The 21,013-nt window shown below is 38.9% G+C and overlaps 1 protein-coding gene across 1 annotated transcript in view; it reads right to left on the minus strand.

The window, feature by feature from the left end:
* Positions 1–21,013, minus strand: part of LRRC1 (leucine rich repeat containing 1) — a 135,041-nt gene that overhangs the window by 16,115 nt on the left and 97,913 nt on the right. Inside the window, exons 4-10 of the mRNA XM_012648544.1 lie at positions 19,162–19,218; positions 18,800–18,863; positions 18,335–18,409; positions 15,846–15,990; positions 13,547–13,665; positions 11,662–11,745; positions 1,795–1,910 (exon numbers count right to left, since the gene is read on the minus strand). Coding sequence (XP_012503998.1) covers positions 1,795–1,910; positions 11,662–11,745; positions 13,547–13,665; positions 15,846–15,990; positions 18,335–18,409; positions 18,800–18,863; positions 19,162–19,218 — 660 coding nt within the window. The remainder of the gene's footprint in view (positions 1–1,794; positions 1,911–11,661; positions 11,746–13,546; positions 13,666–15,845; positions 15,991–18,334; positions 18,410–18,799; positions 18,864–19,161; positions 19,219–21,013) is intronic.

Raw genomic sequence — 21,013 nt, forward strand, 5'->3', positions numbered from 1 at the left:
AAAAACAGGATCCCTAAAATAAAAGAAAATAGAATGGTAGTTTCCAGAGGGTTGGGGGAGAGGAGGGATTTGTTCTTTAATGGATACAGAATTTCAGTTTTGCAAGATAAAAAGGGTTCTGGAGATTGGTTGCACAACAATGTGAATGCACTTAACACTACTGAAACTGTAGACTTAAAATGATTACAATAGCAAATTTCATGTTATGCTTATTTTACAATTAAAAGAAAACACTTTACGGAACAGTATCCACAGGAAAAATATACTTATAGAAAAAAAAAAAGGAGGGGGGAAAAAAAGAAAAATCAGGAAAGAACTGTCTTTCTCAAGCTGTAAAAGCTCCTGTTATGCTTAGTCCAGCAGAAATTTAATATTTAACTCAAATTAATCCTGAGTTTCCAGCAACCAGTTAGGGGTCTTAACCTATCAAGATGTCCTGAAAGCATTAACTTTAAAAAGGTGAGCATTCCCTGAGGCCATAACTCACCTCCGGATTCCAACAGAGCACTGCTGTTTATTTAGCCCTGCTGTCTATAATCCATTAGCAAGAATGAAAAATGGTGGCTTGTGTCTGACCAAAGTGACCAGCTAAACAGTACTTAAGAAGCAGTCTCCCAAACACTATCAAGACTGCTGGCCTTTACCTTTTAAGATCATTGATCATCTTACGCCGGTTCAACACTTTTTCTCTGATGTAACCATATCACACTCAGCACCAACTTTTAAATCCCTTTTTGCAATACATCCTGCGATATAAGACATTTTGCAGTGGTCATCCTGCAAAACTGTCAGCGTTTGCATTCCTTAGGCAAATATTTACCAGGCGTCTATTATGTGCCAGGCAGTGTGAAGGGACAAGTGATCCAATGACAATAAACCAGAATACCTAACTTCAGGTAACTTCATGTTTAGGAGGGTTACACACATGTAAACAGGTAATTATGGTGCTGTGGGTGCTATGACAGAGGAAATTTCCCAAATGCAAATTCTAAGCGACGTATTCCAAGAGTGATGAAGAAGAGAGGCAGGGAGACAGACAAGAGGGTCCCAGATAGAAAGAATTATGTAGGCTCAAGATGAGGGGTGGGCAGAGGATGCATACGACATGTGGAGGGCTGAAATTAGTTCAGAATGGCTCAAACAAATCTATAGTCCATGACGGTGAAGAACAGGCATATTCCAGAAAATGGTCAGCAGTCCAACACAACCTCAGCTCCAGAATTGGAGAAACAGCGCTGCTGTGACCTTGGGGATAAGAGTCTGGTGGCTCTTAACTTTTTTTTGGATTATGAATTATTTGGAGATTCTGACATTATCTGTGAAAATGTCTCTGAATACACAATTTGTTTGTAATTTCAGGGGATTCGGAGCATATTAAGCCCCCAGGTTAAAATCTAGTTCAAACTCATTCAAGCGCATTTTGCAGATGAGGACACTCTGAGGCCCATGGTGACTTACAACAGCTACTCACAAAAGCTAAGGTACAAACTAAGCCTCCCCATTCTCAGGCCAGCACTCTTTGCCTGGTATCACTGTACTGTCACTCTAGGAAGCATTTCTATGGAAGTGTCCACTTAAACTTTAAAGTACCCCATGCTGTTCCTGACCTTCTCTACTCAACCAGGCTCAAGCACTCCAGCTCCCATGTTAAGAACTCCCCGGGGCCTGGGTCATTTGACTAATTGGTACTCTGTTCTGTAAGATGGAGCAAAGGGAAGAACGAGAAGATGCACAGCAAAGATTAGGGTGCATGTACGTGTTTCTCCCAAGCAAAGCAAACTAGAACAGACTTACCTGTTGCCTGCCACATCAAGGACATGAAGTTCTGTCGCCTGTGACACCTCTGCAGGTAACCGAGTTAGTCTGTTGTCACGCACGCAAAACACAGTGAGGCTGCTGCACCCGCCGATCTGCAGTGGGAAATAAATACATCTTTTTTCTAGTTTTGGGGGAGAGATGGACTAGGACCGGAGTAACTTGTTTATCAAATGATATGAAAAAGATACATAAACTTATACCACATAATTTTAAGTCTCACTAATGACCAATAATATTAATTTAAATCATACAAAACAGTTCTATCGGTTTATAAAAATCTCTGCAAAATGTTAAACAGATATGTTCTAAATTAAATCAAGAAAATCAACAATACAGTTTAAAAATCTCATTCTGAAGTCATTTTCAACTGTGAATATCTAATGCAACTGCATCTGTTAAATATGTTACCCAACCTACACAAGTCCAGACAAACATTATTTGGTAATACAGGCATTTAACAATTCTAGTTTCAAACGTTAGGCCAAAGATGATACTGATATACACACACAATTCAAGACCTGCCCACTTTATTAACTTTAGTGTTCTCAGTGTTCTAGCTTGCTTTTTTTTTTTTTTAAAAAAAGGATATCTGATAGATGATATAGGACATTAATTTCTACCATACATCTTTGAATAACATTTGGTCATTCATGAATTAGTTTGGCAAATTCGCTTTCCTTTTATGAATGCAAAATCAACAGTGTCTTAGCCAAAAAAGCAAATTTGGTAAATATATGCATTGATCTCTCAGCTATGACCTGCTAGTAAAAACACATAATTCAATATCTGCATCCACACCAAATTTGATTACCATTTTTTTTTAAGTAAGCAATTCAAAGATAACTGAGCTTTGTATGAGCCTGATCTTCAAAAAAGAACATAAACACAAAAGAATTCAATGATTCTCTTGAACAAATTCGCTGTGGTTTTTACAGTCAGGAAAGCTGAAGCAAGAGGGTGGAAAAATAACTCAACCCCAGACACAACACTCTGCAGGACTCCATGAAGTACTACATTCTTCCTGTAGTCACTATCCCGACGAAGACTGAGCGCTGGAAAAGGCTCATGAAGGAACCTATTGATGTCTCTGACACATGGAAAAACACGACTCCAGAGCTTCCCACTCGAGGAAGAGCACAAGACTTGAATGGTCAATGATATCTTAATATATTTTCTGCCCTTTTCTATTTATACACGTGTTTAATATATGCATATAACATCCTAAAAAGCAGAACCCATATTTATGAAATTGCTACATAATTACCTTCATGCACAATCTTTTTATTTCCTCCCTTAAGAGTTGATGTAAATATTTCAAAGTGATGTATTGAGTGTGCCAGGGATGCCTTAATCACCGACAAAGGCACATGCTGTCCCAGGAAAACATTCACGCAAACAGACACAAACAGAGCCCTATTTCCAAATCAGCCAGGAAGGGATGGCACAGACCTTTGGTTGTTAGAAGAGATTTGTTAAGCATTCAAAACCATAACGGGAAAAATGTAGTTTGTCCTAGACGTCAGAGGGGGATGTGACGCAATGGAGGGAGTGGAGTGGGATGCTTTGAGATCATACAGTGTTAGGTTCAGTCCTGTGTTTTGTGGGTTTGGATGTGTTACTTCAACCAAAAGTATATTTAACTGTAATGGATATGAAAGAAAAATAAATATACAAGAAAACATGGACTAACATTTGTCTCTGATCGTGTGTGGAAAGCACCCACATATGCCGAAAGCTTTTAGACTGTCTCCTTTATTTCTCAGTATTCATTTATTCACATTTCCCATCCCAGCAAAAACGGTTTCTTCACTATACTCTAAAATACATCTTGTATTTTTGGTCCCACTGTTTCTTATAGAAATGCCTTTGTTGTTTCTGTCTTTCTAAATCTTACCAATCATTCAAAATTAGCTAAGCATCCTCTATTCCTCCACAAAGTCTTCCCAGAGCCCTCTGGACCATATGATAAATTGCTTTCTCATTCCTTTCATAATTATGATCTAAGCCTCTGACAGCACAAAATACCTCATGAAGATTCCTAAGATCATTTGTTTAATTTGCACATGTAATCAGGGCACTTGGCATGTATAATACCCACCCTATCTATCAAATTTCTCATTTAGGTATGTGTATATACTTTACTTACTTATTTATGAAAGACTACCAATTAAACATTATCTGCTACTGTGTGCAGCAATGTAGACAACAAAATTCTTCTTTGTTCTAGCAAAAATCACCAGGGTGGCCTCTCTTAGGTTTTATAAACACAGGGCCCCAGGATAGTGCCCTAGAAGAGATGTGCAACGTGATCTCTCATGTGGCTCAGCATTTCTTCCCTCCCTTGAAGAAAGGAATTATCAGTTTTACTCAGATGCTCAGGAATATCATGGAAGGAAAGCAATCAAAACTCTGATTGTTTTGAGGACTGACATTACCAGATTCTGACAAATTTAGATAATCCAACAAACACCTACTCAAGGGAAGGAATACTCAAGGGTCCCAATGGGGCCCTCCCCCATCCCTGCTCCACGTGGAGGGGCTTCTTCCTGAGGCCTGGGTTCAATGATGGACCACAGGAAGGTTCTTCCAGGTGAGCACCTGACTCAGGCTGGACACCCCTTGACCCTGCCATCCTGGCCTAGCTTTGAGGAGACAGGACTTACGTGCACCTCAAGGAGGCAAAACAGATAAAATCAGTTATTCATGGGATCCTCCTGACGGGTCAATAAGCTCCTGGAGGACATTTAGAGCTGAGACTCCATTGTGATTCTGGACGTCTTGTCATGAAGTTGTTCACTGCCCCAGCCACCCATAAGGTATCTGTTTTGGGGCCCTACCACTATACCACATGAACATTTTCAGTTTGTTATCACGTGCATATATTACGAGTAAAAAAAAAAAAAATTATCTAACTATTAATAATTAAAGTGCATCAGAGAGGGCTCTAAAAGCTCCAGACAAGTTAACATCCCTTAAGTATTTAGGGGGAAACAGTGTAAACTTCCAGTGGAGTATGGGAGCTGTCTACTGTATTTATAGTCTCTTTTTTTAGTTTGTTTGTTTTGTTTTGTTTTTTGCTTGTTTTTCCCTTCCCATTCTAATCTCACACCCATTTGGGACATTAAGGGGTGGAAAGCAATTGTGTTCAAGAGCCTCTCAGGCCTTCTGAGTTGTCAAAGCAGGCAGTGTGACCTCCTGATCTCTATTGTCTATGGTTTTTGGAAAACAATACCGACAAAGACCATGTGTTGTTACAGAGTGTGCTCGGGATGCCTTAATCACCTACAAAGGCACATGCTGTCCCAGGCAAACATTCACACAAACAGAGCCCTATTTCCAAATCAGCCAGGAAGGGAAGACACAGACCTTTGGTTGTCAGAAAAGATCATTAAGCATTCAAAATCATAACTCAAAAGATGTGCTTCGTCATAGACGTCAGAGGGGGACGCGGTGTGGTGGGGGGAGTGGGTGCTTTGAGATCGTACAGACCTAGGTTCAGTCAAATGTTTTGTGGGTTTGGATATGTTACTTCAACCAAAAGTAACAATAGGATTAAATTAAATGAAACCACATATATAATTTAGTGCCTATCATAGAAGCTGGCCTACTGCTGCTGCCAAGTAAATGTGGTAGCTATTTTTTCACCAAGTGAAAATCCTAGATCCAAATGACGAGTACAATCGACACTTGAGTACCTACTACGTTCTTCAAACTGTGCTGATGCACGTGCAATCTCTTTCCTGAATTTACCTTAACATCTTAAATAATTGTCTCCCTAATAATGTGTCACAGTGACATTTTGTAATAATAATAGTAAAGAACTGACATAAGTTCAGTACTACATTATACATATTATTCATATGTATTTTGGTTTTCTTTTTTGGGTTCAGGAGGAAGAACAGGTTCCTTAGCGGTTATCAGGATAAAATGTCTATATCACTTAGAACTTCTGGGAAGCAGAGTCACTGTTTAAATAACTTATTACCAGTTATGTAGGAAGCTGTTATTTTTAAACCTCCCTTAAACCACATAATAGCACCTTCCCAGAATACAAGGGGTTGGATTTGGATTCTCTGGGAATTACAGAATATAGCTGAGAACCCTTGTTTAGCTGTTCTGTGTCTCTCTTAATTCAAAATGATACTGTCCTTAACTGTTTGGCACTGATCTAACGTCTCAAGGAGCCAGGACCTGAAGATTATTGCAGACCTCTGCTCAGTGAACTTTCACTACGTATTAATTGCATGCAGTTATATCACCCTAGAGGAGATAATCAGAATAATTCAAAGAAAAAGCCTATGTCAGTCACCTGTGTCTGTTTATATCCCACTTTGCAAATGCCTGCCCTAAGTGCCAAAGAACTTTCATTTTTCTTCAGTATCTTCAATATAATTTGTAACAGAACTGAACCCACATTCCATTGGCAAAAAAGAAAAACATACAATAAGCAAAATCTGGCCAAAATGCAATTTGAATAGAAATAATATAATGCACAATTTTAGAATCCTATCATCTGTGGCCTATTATTCAAATATTTTCTACTTCATAAATATTTTTGGAAATCATGTGGCTTTTGGATTCCCTGAATTTTGGGCCACTGACATCAAAATATCCACTAACAGCTATGGCATTCTTTTTACTGATTATAAAAAAGTAACTTACATTGACTGGAAAGTAAAAACCATACATACACACACAGGAAAGCACGATGAAAAAAAGTAAATCCCACCACAAGGGGAAAATCAGTATTAACATTCTGAAGTACAATCTTCCAGTATTATTGCCAGGCCTTCGTGATCATACATATGCACTTTAACAAAATTAGGATAAATACTATGATTTTTTAGCACCTCTGTTTACATATGAAATCAAGAACATTTTCCCATGTCATTATGTTTCCAAAAGGATTTTTATTGATCACATAATTATTTCCTTCTATGGATGTATCGCAGATTACTTAGCAAATTGCCCACATTAGACAATGCTAGCAAGTTCTGCCACTTCTTTGCTGTGTGATCCTGTGCAAGTTACTTAACCTCTCTCAGTCTTAGTTTCACAATTTGTTGGCTATTGATAATGATTTACCTATACCTCGTAGAACTGCTGTGAAAATTAGATAAGAATCAGTGTAAAACACATGTCACAGTGTATGTCAGCTTCCCCGATATATGCATGGTATGGTGCCTGGAACGTGTTAGCTGCTCCTATATATAATGTGAGAAATACTCCTGGGCATCATTCTTAGTGTATACCTACAAATGTTTTCTTAGGATGAATTCCTAGAAGTGGAATTGCAGAATCAAAGGGCACATATGTTTCTAAAGTTTTTAGTAATATTACCATATTCCCTTTTAGAAATTCCATGATAACCTATACTTAGATGATAATATACACTCCCCTAGACCCTTGCCAACATTTGGTACTTTTTTTAAAATCTTGAAAACTTGGTAAGTTAAAACGTTTTAATTAATATTTTTGTGAATACCAATGAGGCTGAAATTGTTCCACATTAATTTCCATTTCTATTTTTTCTGTGAGTCACTTATTATTAGTTTTTGTAGGAGGTTCTTTGCTTTAGTCTTTTCTATATTGGGTACATCTTTTCCTCAACGATGTAAAAGAACTTCTAATGGAGTAAGGATAGATCTCCCTCATTTTAGATGTTGTAAATGTCTCCCTTCCCTCAGGCTGTCTTTGTTTCTTGAAGATCAGAAATCTAATTTTCACACAGACAAATCCATCAATTGTTTCTTTTATGACTTATTTCCACTTAGTTTAGGAATGCCTTCTCTATTGTGAAATCTGATAGTTAACTATATCTTATTCTATAATAATATTAATATTTTTAGGTTCTATATCATCTCTTTTACCAATATTTCATTTTATAATATAATGGCAACTTATGCTAAAGGAATTTTAAATTGTAATAAGAAAGCATAAAGCTATCCATACAATCTATCACCATGGGCATTTCTAAGTATCACAATAATATTTATAGGTAATTAATATTTATAGGTTGCCTGATAAAGAAAAGCTTTGATGAATGATCTGCAAATTCTATTCTGTCTCATTTGACTGGATAGGAGTGGAGTAGTTTGGGTCATTTTCATTTTGACTTAACGGAGATCAAAAAACTGAATTCGAAACTTGGATTTTTCCAAGCCAGAAACTTTTTATGGTCAAGGTTGTTTAAAGGTGAGATTTGGCTGGGGGATTATTATGAGGTTTCTGGCTCTCCTTCATCTTACCCACAATCACACACATACCAACTCCCTGTCTATCCCTGAATCACACAACTGCCCAGTCTCTCCCCCTTAATTCTTCCCTTCACCAAAAATACGAGTTTTTAAGGGAATCTCCTTTTCCTGGAAGTATATATACATAAGCAACAGGATGAGAAATAAAAGACACAAATAAGTGACTTGAAAAATCAGAAGCATGCCACATGTAGCAAATGAAGCAAATGTAGCCTTTCCATTAAAGATAGAATTGTGCCAACAAACTACAGTTTACTGAAAACAGAGGAGCTGCCAAGTGATGCCTTTCAGAATTTCTGAATAACTTAAAATGTAATTCACAGAAAAGCATATTTTTGAGAGAGAATAATCTCAAGAAATATGAAAAACACATAAACTAAGGTTCCAGGCCATGCAGTCATTAAAAAAAAAGCTGGGGGGGGGGGCAAGGGCAACATATGTAACCTAAACTCCTATACCCCCACAATATGCTGAAATAAAAAAAAAAAAAAGCTGAATTTAGAGGAAAATGTCCAATATTTTACAATGAAAAACACACAAAGCAGTCAGCCAATTTGAATCTTCATGCATTGAAGAAGCAAAATGGAAGTTAGAGATGCAACTGTGGTCTGAACAATACTTACAAGTTAACAAGTTTACCTGACTTTTCTAAATTTCCAAGCAGCTAACAATTAAGAAAACAAGAGATGTTCATTGATTTGCAAATATTTACTACTAACACCACCACAAAACACAAACAGAATCTATTATTTTGACCCACACGGTACAAACATTTTCCCTTCAACCATTTGGGGAAAAAAACTGCTGCTACAGACTAAGGGGTTGTGCCATAAACCTGACAATAGGAAATACTACAAATATTTTTAAAGGACAAAATATAGGAAAAACTACACAGTGCACAAGACCAATGGCAATTAATACAACTATGGATTTGGGGAATATGAATTGGATTGGTCAACATTCCAGTTTAGATATATGTGTAACTTAATTGTTCAAGAGAAAGTAATAATACATTTTTGAAAGAATCCAATCAGGAAAGTGCAGGATTTGATCAAATGGCATGAAGCTTGGGGGCAGAGCTAACACACATACAGTCACAGGCCCTGCCACTCTCTCTGCACAGACACTGCCACGACGGTGCTGCTCGGCCAGCGTGACACACTGAGGGGTCAGGAGGCTCCCAGTGGTTTGGCTGCTCGGCCCCGGTGGTCGGAGGCCAGAGCTCAACCATTTCTGCTGGGCGCCAGACTGTGCCCCTTAGCAGAATTGGAGGTATGTGCTCAGCACGTTTCCAAATCTAGAAGCTGAGCATGTGTGAGTAGGAGGGAAGGTATGTTAGAAAATTCCTAAAAACCTAAACATTCTTGCTTTATCAGGCAGCTGAAGGAAAAGGCTCAGACTTTACTCCTGTACAAAACTCCAGAGGCCAGAGAAATCAATCATAACTTCTCAGAAAATGGACAAGACGTGATAGCTAAAATGTTTTGAAGACAGAAATGTTCCCACAATATTTTCACTTTTCACATCCTGAAAAGCTGTTCTAGTCAATGCAAGAGGACACACAGCATGGACTAGGTATACCCCTCTAACCAGAAACACTGAGTGTGAGTTTCATTCTTTTAAAGTGAAGAGATGACTGATGCAGAAATGATGGTGAACATTTTAAGAAAATAACTTGCTAAAGTTCTTGTCTAGGACGTGTTCCTGTGAAAGAGAATCAAAGAGAGGGATGGGGAAGCTGGGGATAGGTGGTGAAACTTGCTAGGGATCAACATGAAACTTAAATTTGCTCTCCTCAGCATCTGCCTTGAAAATACTCCTAAAATGTATTAATTTTCTAAAATGTCCAAACTAAAGATAATTTGACCTTTCCTTACCAAATGAGCATCTTGCCTTACCTCAAGGTCATACAGATGAAAAGGCTGGACTGAGTGTGCATTACCTGCGTTGCCATGTTTTTACTGGCTGGCCCGAGGGCAGTGGGCTGGCCATTGGGAGACTCATCTTTGGAGCCTGGCTACCGACTCCTAGCTATGTGAGCCCTGGTAAGGAAAACCCACTGGCCTCAGTTTCCTCATCTGTAAAATGAGGAAATCATCAGGACTTCAAAAGCCATCGTGAGGCTTCAACAAGTACAACAAATACTTGAAAGCAACTACTACAGTACCTGGCATGAGAAAGAAACTAATGAATCTTTTCTACTTTTGTGTGTATGTTTACGTGCCCAATCTATTACCCATCTACAAATGATATTCTGTAAGAGTGAAATTAATGTTCAGAATATCAGCCCTGTGTTTTGGTTTATTGCTTAGAAACTGGAACCAAAATGTTCTGATTTGCAGAGAATCTTAGTTGTGTCCCAGGTTAGCTGAGAGAGACTTAAATCTTTCTGCAGGAAACAGTTCAAGGGTGTGTCAGAATACAGTCACATTTATAATAAATGTCCTCATGTTTCCGTTCGGGAACTCCAGCCACCTTACCCAGGAAGAAGACTGGGACCACTGTGGGAAGAACACTAAGAAGAGGAAAGGAAAGAGGAAGCCAGGCTAAGCTCAGACACCCTGAGATGTGGCCCTGGGAAAGCGAGAACCCCTCATGCTCTGGCTGGTTGGATGGCAGCTTTGAAATTATTCCGAGATAGATGTTACAAAGGGTCAGAAGAGAAACATGAAGAAAACTGCACCTGGCCAGTGACCATATCATACAAGGAGAAATACTATACCTTTTTATGTAAGGACCCAGCAAAAAGGGAACGCTCACCAACAGCTCATTTGATGAGGGGAGTGGGGCGAAGGCAGCTTAAACTTAGTTTTAAGTTATATCACTAATAAAAACAAAATCGAGCTCAGTATTACTCTTCTCCAATCAAGTTCTTCCAGTTCCCAGCAGATAGTAGGCCTTCTTTTTAAGCAACACACTAGATACCTCCTTGTTTGATCTACTGTGGTCTTCTGCTTCAATGTCAGCATTTCTACCTCCCTTACCAGAATTCAAATGCCTCGAAGTCCACACAACTACTCTCCACAATGGATGACGACTGTCTCTTTTCTCCTGCTTGGAGCACCGACGACAAAAAAAAAAAATGATCCTAGGAACCTGGCCTTAGCCTCCTGTTCTCCTTCCTCTATGTGTATGCCTTTGTGAGAGTTCATTCACTCTCTTCCTGAACACAGCCCAATGTAAATACAGCCGCATGGAGATCCATTTTTATAATTCCAATGGCTTCTGGGACAGAACTTAATTTCATATTAAGTGCTACAATAAAATCCAAAGTCACCCACTTCCTCTGCCAAACTCCTAAATTATCCATTTCTGTCAATGGTGTCACCATTTTATGTCACATCCAAGATGTCAGTCTCTTTCTCCCATTTAAAATTCTATCAATTCAGCTTTCCCAACTGTCTTTAATGTTACCGATGACCACTCTATGATATAATTCCTCCAATCAGCTCTATACTCACAGATGAGCATTCACACCTTTAGAAAGCAACACATAAGTCTCTTTAAGGTATTTGCCATTTTTGATCCCTTATGTGTTATTATCTCTTTATAATTATCATCATATTATTTCTCTAAAAGCACGTACCTCTTTTGGTAAAGACATTAATTTATTTCTGTCTGCATTCAAGTTGTTCAACTTCTTTAGTCTGCCAATGCTTTTAGGTAAGGTCTGTTAAAATAACAATTTTATTATTCATTTAACACATATTTTTCACGTGGTTCACAATAAAACAGATCTTTGCAAGGACTTAAAGAATGTATCTCATCCAGCAAAATAAGCAATAGTTCTTTCTGAATATTAGATGTTCACTCAAGGGATATAGAATTATTTGTTTATTTATTTATTTATTTTTGTTTCTTTTTAGAGTCTCACTTTGTCGCCCAGGCGACATCAGCCTAGCTCACAGCAACCTCAGACTCCTGGGTTCATGCAATCCTCCTGCCTCAGCCTCCCAAATAGCTGGGACTACAGGCACGCACCATCAAGTCCGGCTAATATTTTCTATTTTTAGTAGAGACGGCATCTCACTCTTGCTCAGGCTGGTCTCAAACTCCTGACCTCAAGCGATCCTCCCACCTCGGCCTCCCAAAGTGCTAGGATTATAAGCGTGAGCCACCACGCCTGGCCTAAATATTTTTAATTTTTGCTGAAATGATAGTATGTTTCAAAAAATTAAGTCAAAAGCAGAGACCTGGGAACAGGGAAAATCCTGGTAAAGAGGAAATGAATGTTCTTCAACTCAAGTAAGCGGGAATTTGCATGCTCAAGATTCATCTCTGCACTGCCTGCACCTTCAAGGACCATCCTGGGGCAGGGCTGGGGCAGAGAACCAGCACCCTTCAGCGCCCTGAGCACAGGTAGTGCACGGCCAGGAGGAAAGGTGATTGGGCAGGCGTGGGGTACGCAGCCCTACCAGAACCAGGCTGAGGCCCACGTGGGGGTCTTCAACACTCCAATGGAAGCCAGGGGTGAATATCATTTTTATAATTGTTATGATTACTATTCATCAGCCTAAAACCACAAACTAGGACAGGAAGATTTGGCAAGTCCCACCACACCCAGCAGAGGAAGGCTGCTTGAACTACCTGGGGAGACACACTGCTGGGCTCCCCAACCACATCTGTGCCTTAATCTACTCTTGCTGTCTCTTTCTGCTCTTTTTCACCTAAAGAGTGTTAACTTAATCTACATAAAGCAAAAAGAGAAAAGGGACAAGAGAGGGAAAAGGAGGACAGTAAAGAAAATAAAGCGACAAAGTAAAGATGAAGAAAAGAAAAGAGAAAGGGAGGAAAGTAAACTGAAGAAAAGAGAGTGGCTCTAAGGGGAGAAGGAGAAGAAGGGCGGATGAAAGCAGAGGGCAGCAGGATGGGAGAAAGCACACCACACACCGCCTCTGCCCTGGGTTGGGGGACCTTGGGGGCCACCTGCAGCCATCTCCATCCCCAAGTTCTAGGATGGGGTAAGAAGCAGCCTAATCAAAGCCCCTCAGATACCATCTTCTGGCTGCCCCATGAAGAGCATTCCCCAGCCCCAATCCACCAAGGCCTTCCCTGACCAACCTCCATCTCTTCCCCTTCTCTCCTGCTCCTCTCGTTTGCTCAAAGAACCCAGAAAGAGGCCAGAGGAATCCCCAAAGAATGTTCCCATGTTCCCACTGGGGGTCTCTGGACGCCATGGCAGAGGTGTCAACACGCCCAGCGACAGTGGCTTATCTCCACACCTCAATGGGGACCGCTGAGGTCAGTTCAGTCCCTATACTGTAAGCATAACTGTGACACAGCTCTGATAGGGGAACCTAAACGCCGTTTTCTTTGCTTAAACAGGTTAAAAACTGATCATTAAATCCCGCATTTGCTTTGTAAGTCCCTTTCTGAGATGTAACATGAAATTTCCATTTAGTCCGCTCAAATACCAAAGAAGTAGAATCTGTCCTAATGAGTCTTTATGATAATGTGCAAACCAAACTCACCAGGAGCCGATTTTCTGTGAGAACTAACTCAGTGAGACTTTCGCAATCCCCAACCGCTTCAGGCAACTGCGTGAGTCGGTTCTGATCCACCTTCAAGATTGACAGTTTCTTTAGCTTTCCTGTAAAAGCATATTATTTAAACTCATTAGTTACAATTATTTTCCTAATCACCACTTGGTGTTTCCTAACTGCTCTCCTTTTTTGTCTTAAACAGTTACTTATTTTTTCCTCATTCACTTTCTAAAATTATGGAACTATATCCTTCTCATTTAGATCACTAAAGGTTAACAGTTAAAATAATTTATTCAGAACATCAAAAACAGTCAGCAATTAGAAACAAATCATTGTAAGGCATAAAAATGTATCAAAGCCAGAAAATTTAAAGAAAAACAAGCAGCTGGCTCTTGATGGATCTTTAGAGCATAAGAGGTTTTGTGAACAGATTTTTATTTTACTTCAAGAATCATCCTTACTAAGAACAATAAAATGTAATTTGTTAAATCACCTATGAATGAAAATGACTCAGTGAAGATGCCTACAATTAAGTTCTTCTATACGTGCAGAACACAGCAGACATCTCTGAAAAGCTATACTAAAGGACTAAGTCTATTTCACTCAGGGCAGGAAGACTTGACTTACTGGCGATGCCCACTATCCATGGAAGAGAAGAACAAGTCTTACAGCAGCCCCCCCAGGGTCCCCACTGAGTGACAGAAATCCTGAATCATTCAGATTTCCACTTTCAATTACAAGTCAGGGAACTGAGCCTACAGAGCAGATGCCCTTCATTACCTACTGAGAGTGGCTAACATGATGACACTCCTCATTAAATCAGAAAACAGCCTCCATTCTAACAGAGACATAAAGCTGGAGAAAGGAAAATTGAAAGGATTATCTTGCCTTGTGTGCAACCACAGCACAAGGTAGGAGAACCAACCAATTCTTAAGCTCTTCATTTAGCATAATCAATAAGCTACTAACACTGTCCCTAGAGGGTTTCCACTTGCCCTATCAGAAAGCATACTGGCTGTCTCTGCAGGGTACACCGAATTGTACAACTGAGTGCCGAAACATCTCGCCCCAACAGAGGAGTCTCCTTAACCATATTGCTGGCAAGCAGTCCTGCAGCCTCCCCTTGAATATTTCCAGTGATAGCGTACTCATTTCTTCACTAAGCAGCTCAAACTAATTTGTTACAGATATCTTTGTTTTTTAAAGCTTTTCCTCAAACAAAACTAGGCTTCACAATCCTTTCGTTTTGCCCATTTGAACTAGAAGATATAATAAACCTACTCCTCCTGCAGACACTCCTTCGCATGCTTGAAGCCAGCCATCTCATGTCTGCTACTGCTTCCCATTCCAACCAACAAAACATGCTCGGTTTCCACAACCCCCTGCAGATGCCACAGATGATTCTCAGTCAATCTCTCTACAGAAAGCCAAAATCCCCACCAATTTTCCAACTGGCTTTAACCAAAACGCAGTGTCTGTATTCCTACAGAGTTGCTATTATCAGTTACCATTTTCATCTTGACCAAATACCAAAGAGGAAGTGGTCCTCTATCATACAGCTTCTCCACCTATTGAAAACTTCTCAAAAATGCCCTTTGATGTTTTGAATAAAAGTTAAAGACAGCAATCCTACGACAACTCTGTGGTTAAATAGAGTTTCTTACGACTTCTAAGTGGTTTTGCTACGGTGGAGCTGCCAGTCCATGTCTGTTTGTATCTTCTCTGTTTGTGTTTAATTTCTCATGCTAGATGGAGTTCCTTTATAGTAAAGGAAATGCCTGGACTGATTTTTTTTTTTTTTTTTAAGAAAATAGCATAGAATGGTTAAAAGATTGCTCATTGTTCTCAATGTTCTAGAAAAGGCTCTACTCAATCATACCACTCTTCCTTTGACAGCACCTGCCCTAGGTCACACAATAAGGTCAAAGTTATTTTCTCATTAACAATTTAGGATGCCAAATTAGAACTTTCCTCATGATTGCTCATATGCCTTAAACACATTTCACTATTTGGACCAACCCCTCCTGAAATCATCAAGGCAAGACGTGAATGAAGCGGATATGACCCAATGCTTAAGAGTAACAATATCTATAACTGATACCAAACCAGAATGACAGGAACACTTGCATACAGAGAAACTTAAGTTGTATTAGATACTCTTTGCTTTTCTTCTTTAAAAACAAACAACAAGGAGACTTTAAAGAGCCACATCCCCTGCACCTGAGAGTGGTGACCAAAGGATCAGCGTGAGCAGCACCTTTAGCAGTTATTTATGTTCAGTGCTTACCAATGCCATCCGGAATTGTTTCTAGTAAGTTCTGGGAAATGACTAAATCCGTTAATGAAGTCAGGCCACTGATTTCTTCAGGAAGTCTTTCCAACCTGTTTTCAGAGACATCTAAGCACAGCAGGTTCTTCAGATTTCCTATTTCCTAGAACGACAAGGAAAAGGAAACTCATGCTTAAATCTGTCACAGTACAGAGGAATTTGTTACAGTGATTCTTCGCAATCAAATCCCAAAGTATAATAGTCTGGAGCAGGAATCTTTAGCATATATCCAAATGTGAAGGCAGGAGCAAATGCCTAGACCCCTTTCCAATGAAAACAGGAAATTGCATGACTCACACACACAGAGTGGGAGGGATGCTAAGCCCTTCACCTTCATTTAGGCAGACAAGGAATCATTCTCACTTAATAGATGAAGAGACTGGAGAACAAATGACTGCAGGGTCACACAATTAGGAAAAAAAGAAAAAGGAGGCTAGCAACCAGTTCTCCAAGTTTGGAACCAATCACCAGAGTAAGCGGCTTACAGGGCAGAGTGACCCTGGGACTTTCTCTGGTAAGAAACCACCTACTTTACATTTCCTTCCATGACAGGTGTACTTGTTACCACAAACATCAAGGCAATTGCTCCCTAGCAAAACTGAAGCATAAAGACTCGTCAATGTCTCTAACACCAACAGCAAAGAGAAACATATTCCTTTTAATGAAAATAGTCTCCCCGGATTGGGAAAGGTACCTCACTGAATCTAACATTCTCTTCAAGAACTATTTTATCTTACATCCCCTCAAAACACATACTTTCTCTATTATAACTGCCTTCATTTTTCCATTCCCACTTCCCTATATTAAATTCCTACTCTCATTACCCTCTTACCTTGATTGTTAGCTCTGCCTCTTGGATTTTAGTCTTGACTCCTCCTTCCCGAGTCCGCTCTACAAACTGTCTTTCCTAATTTCCTTCCTGAAAACATAGCTAGCTCTAGTCATATAATCATACCACCCTTCTACTCAAAAACATCTAGTGGCTCCCTTATGTCTACATAAGTACAAATTCATCAATCCATATTTAATTTGGTCTGATCTATTCTTTCCAGTTCATCTCCTACCTAATATATGCTTTATGATCCTGCTCCTGTATTTCCTGTCTATAGGAAACCAGACATTTCTACTCATTTCAGGCCAGACCCCTGGAGTTGTCCTACTTTTCATTAATTCCTTTGAACAATGTCTTTGTATCCTTTTCTTTCTATCATAAGTGAAGACAGGAAAATCATTCTGATTGAGACTTTTTGGTATGTTTAGTGCTGGTTTAATATAAGTTTATACTATAGGAACAAATGCGATTTTTAAATAACTATTTATAATATGATCATTGGAGCTTTGTGTTTAGGATATCACATTTTGCAGTCATTTACACACACCTGTACATATATTCTTTCCCCTTCATGTCCCATAGGTGATGTTTCATTACTCTCCTGATAATTTAATGGTATTTTCCCCATCATTTGACTCCTGAAGTAATTAGCATTCTCTCAACTAGCATTTGTCACATATTTCCTAGAAAAATCTAAGAATTAATCAAATCAGAGCCACAACATTTGCTGATCTGTCTCCTTTTCCCAACTGCAGCCAAGATCAGAACTTAAATTAGTTCCTTAGTTCTGCTAGTCGTTAAGTGACATCATGGTAACTTCAGTGCTGTAACTACAACAATTAATTTAAAAATTTACATTCAGTCATCATGAAATATACTGACTGTAAAAAGTAGCTGTAAGATACACCAAAGAATAAAATTTGTTGTAAAATACTTGGAGAAAAGCAAAATAAAAGGGAGAAATGCCCACTGGTTTTTTTGTTTATTTAGGTTTCTCAGTTTTTCTCTCAGAATGCAGGCCTGTTTGTTAGGACTCCACAAGATGACTGTGTACTCAGAAGTCTACACAAGACTCCACTCCATTTGGAACATGGTTCTCACACTTGGCAACAGTAGGAAAAGCCTGAACGCCATGATATGCCAGCTAAACCATAAGCAATATTTGGAAAAAATATGAAATAAGAGCATTTAACATTGCTTTTACATGAACTATTACAGGGCAAAATGTGGTCAAGATTATCCCAAAGCACTTGGCACATCACGAAGAGTAGCACAAATGTAGAGTGGCAGAAGTTCATACAGCAATACCATCAGAATCATGGGTTCCCGTAATTTACCAATCTGCTGGGCTTGATGTAAGCAGCATGGGTAGCAAGGATGTAATAAAATACAGACTTCACAAACTAAAGGATACATTTACTATCTTTAGAAATGGTGGGTTGAGGTTTTCTATGGCAATGTAGAATGATGAATGCTCAATGTTGTTCCAAATGTGCTTTTTTCAATCAATGTTTTTGGTTTTCAAGAAAATCTTATGTAGAGGCAAGGAATACACCAGGTTTGTTGTCGTTGTTATTCTGTGTTTTGGGGGAGACACTATGAAATTATCACTTACCTGAGGTAATTCTGATAGCTGATTTCCATCCAGCCAGAGATCCTTTAGATGTAAGAGAGCTCCGATTGATTCTGGCTGAAACAAAAAATAATATTATGGCAACAAAAGATCAAATTTTCCATCTTCCATTAAGAAAGAATCCTAATTTATCAGTTAATAATTGTGTACCATAGCGGATAGTTGCTGGTACTTCTCTAATATCAAGCCCCCTTCCTAAAAGTGCCCCAAACGTTCCCCAAGAATGCCAGTTGTTTCCAGCTATGCCCATCACCTCTAGTTCTGACCTCTCGCCCCCGAATCATAATTCTTAACCTGTGTGACACTGGAGCGTATTCTCTAATGTTCCCAAGCTATGTTTGCAGAAATACTGACTTCACAAGAACCCCTACAGAACTCCCCCAAAATATTTTGTGATCATAACAAAGGACAAAGTTAAATTTCAATCTCTTTTTGAGACAGACTTACCAAATTATATATTTCATTGTTTCCTAAATCAAGTTCTTCTAGTCTCCGTAGCTGGGTAAGAGAGCTATTTAAAAAAAAAAAAAAAAAAAAAGCACTTAGAGAGTATTTAGAAATGGTGAGCAATATATTAATAGCATATTAATAGCATTCCTCACTTGTACTGGTTTCCAAAAATAAGATCCATTTGGATTTTTATGGTAGAAAATATTGCATAGGAAGAACTATTAAGAGGAAGTTAGCATCTCCCAAACTTTCCAAAGAACACAGGATCCTTTTTGACATAATACTACAGTTCTTTTTTTTTTTGTAATACTTAAATTCATTCTGTGCAAAATCTCCTCTTATTTGCCCCAGAGACTCACTCAGGAAGATATGTAAGAAGATTCTCTCTCAGTTCCAGTGAAGCCAGGTTATAAAGACTAGAAATGAACAGAAGAAAGAAAGCATAAGGCAAATTCCTGAGATTCTTCCTGTTCCCCCTCCCCCATACACACACTCCTCCAGAAGCAGCAACACTTAATAAAACCCTGTATGTCACTTCCCAGGGCAAAAATACGTCCAACCACCACCTCCCACCCCCATTAAAAACAACAGAATCTCTACCTCCTAAATGTGAATCTTAAAATATTAGTAATTAATAAAAGAGTAGTATGTCACAACTACAAGGTACCCTCACTCAAATACCTTGTACACGTTACATGTGGAAATAACTCACCAGCCATTAAAAAACAACCACTCCCAGGACCAAGATAGAAGCCAAATATGTGCTTCTAGATTTTAGAATGTCAAAAATGTGCTGTTACCATAAAAACAGTAATGCCTTTAATCTTACAGAGCTCAGAGCTCTTCTTCCAAACACCAATGAGACACCATCTCTGTTGTAAAGCAGTGGGCATCTCAGAGAGCACAACTGCTCGCTTAAGATCATAAATTCATACAGCAAGTGGCGGCAGCTCTAGGGAAATAACTTTCATTTAAATGCATTAGGGATAATGTAATAATGCACCTTACACGGTGCCTGGAACACAAGACTGATTTAATAAATGGTAGCTATAATAATATTGCTTTTAGTCTTATTAAACCCTAGAATGGTGCTGTTTTCAGCAGATTCTCCTGCCTCTGGGGTGTAATCCAGTCTATTAGGAGCACAATGGAATGAGACAGATGTTCTCCCCAGACACTGATCACGTGGGTCAAATCTTGACAGGCAGGGCCAATTCCGCATCATCACAAACCCTCGCACACGCAAGCTATGTCAGCACTGGCACAACGCATTGGTTTAGAAAATAAGCAATGCGTCTGTTACCCCAACAGGCACTGTACTAAACTCTATACCACTGAAAACTCATGTTTTACTGATATCACCACAGTAACATCCAGATTTGGAGGAATTTTATTTCTGAGCATACAGAACACAGGAGTCAGACATTATCCCAACACTCTAATCTGCCTTAATCCTCTATTCTCCCTCTTTCCCACAAAAAAGCTGGAATCACGTGTACTATCGAAGCTGGTTTCGTAACACTGGAAAATGTAAATTTAAGTGAATAGTATATACAAATGTTTAAAACCCGCTTGCCAGAAAATCTATTTTAACTGTACTATAAAGTGTACAAATTCTGTATCTCCTTCTCCAATTTTAGAAATTAATAGCTTCCATAATTAAAGCAAAAGCAAGCTAATAAAACTCTTTCAAATATTTCTTTTAAAAAACCCAAAATCCTCACTAATAAGTAATCACGAATTTAGTGATGACATTTTTCAAATAAAATGTAACTTAGGTGAGTAGTTGTAGTAATCCAGTTCTACTGTCTGTTGACCAAGTGTTTACATAGAAGAAATAACAAGGAGAAGGGGAGGAGCGTGAGCAGTATACCACCCAGTCCCTACTTCCAAAAGCAACCTGTATGTAGATAATGGAGAGAAATAACACTTGAAAAAGGAAAAGTTTAAAACCAAAAGGCTCTGTTTTCAGTTTTAAATCTTCCTGTAACCCCTAACCAGTTTTACTGGAGTAGTGGTAATCCCTTAGCTATTTTCACATTTAAATTTTAAAAATCAATGCTAGGACTGTCATCTTCTCTATTCAACATTCATTATTTTCATACCTATTTTGACAAACTAAGACATTCACTAATAAAAGGCGGAAAAAGTCCTTCTTTGCTTCAAAAACTTTACTCGTTGGGCATCATTAAAAGCATCTTAAAGGGCAAC

This window comes from Propithecus coquereli, unplaced genomic scaffold, assembly GCF_000956105.1.
Source record: "Propithecus coquereli isolate 6110/MARCELLA unplaced genomic scaffold, Pcoq_1.0 Scaffold29, whole genome shotgun sequence".
In the NCBI taxonomy this organism is placed as follows: Eukaryota; Metazoa; Chordata; class Mammalia; order Primates; family Indriidae; genus Propithecus; species Propithecus coquereli.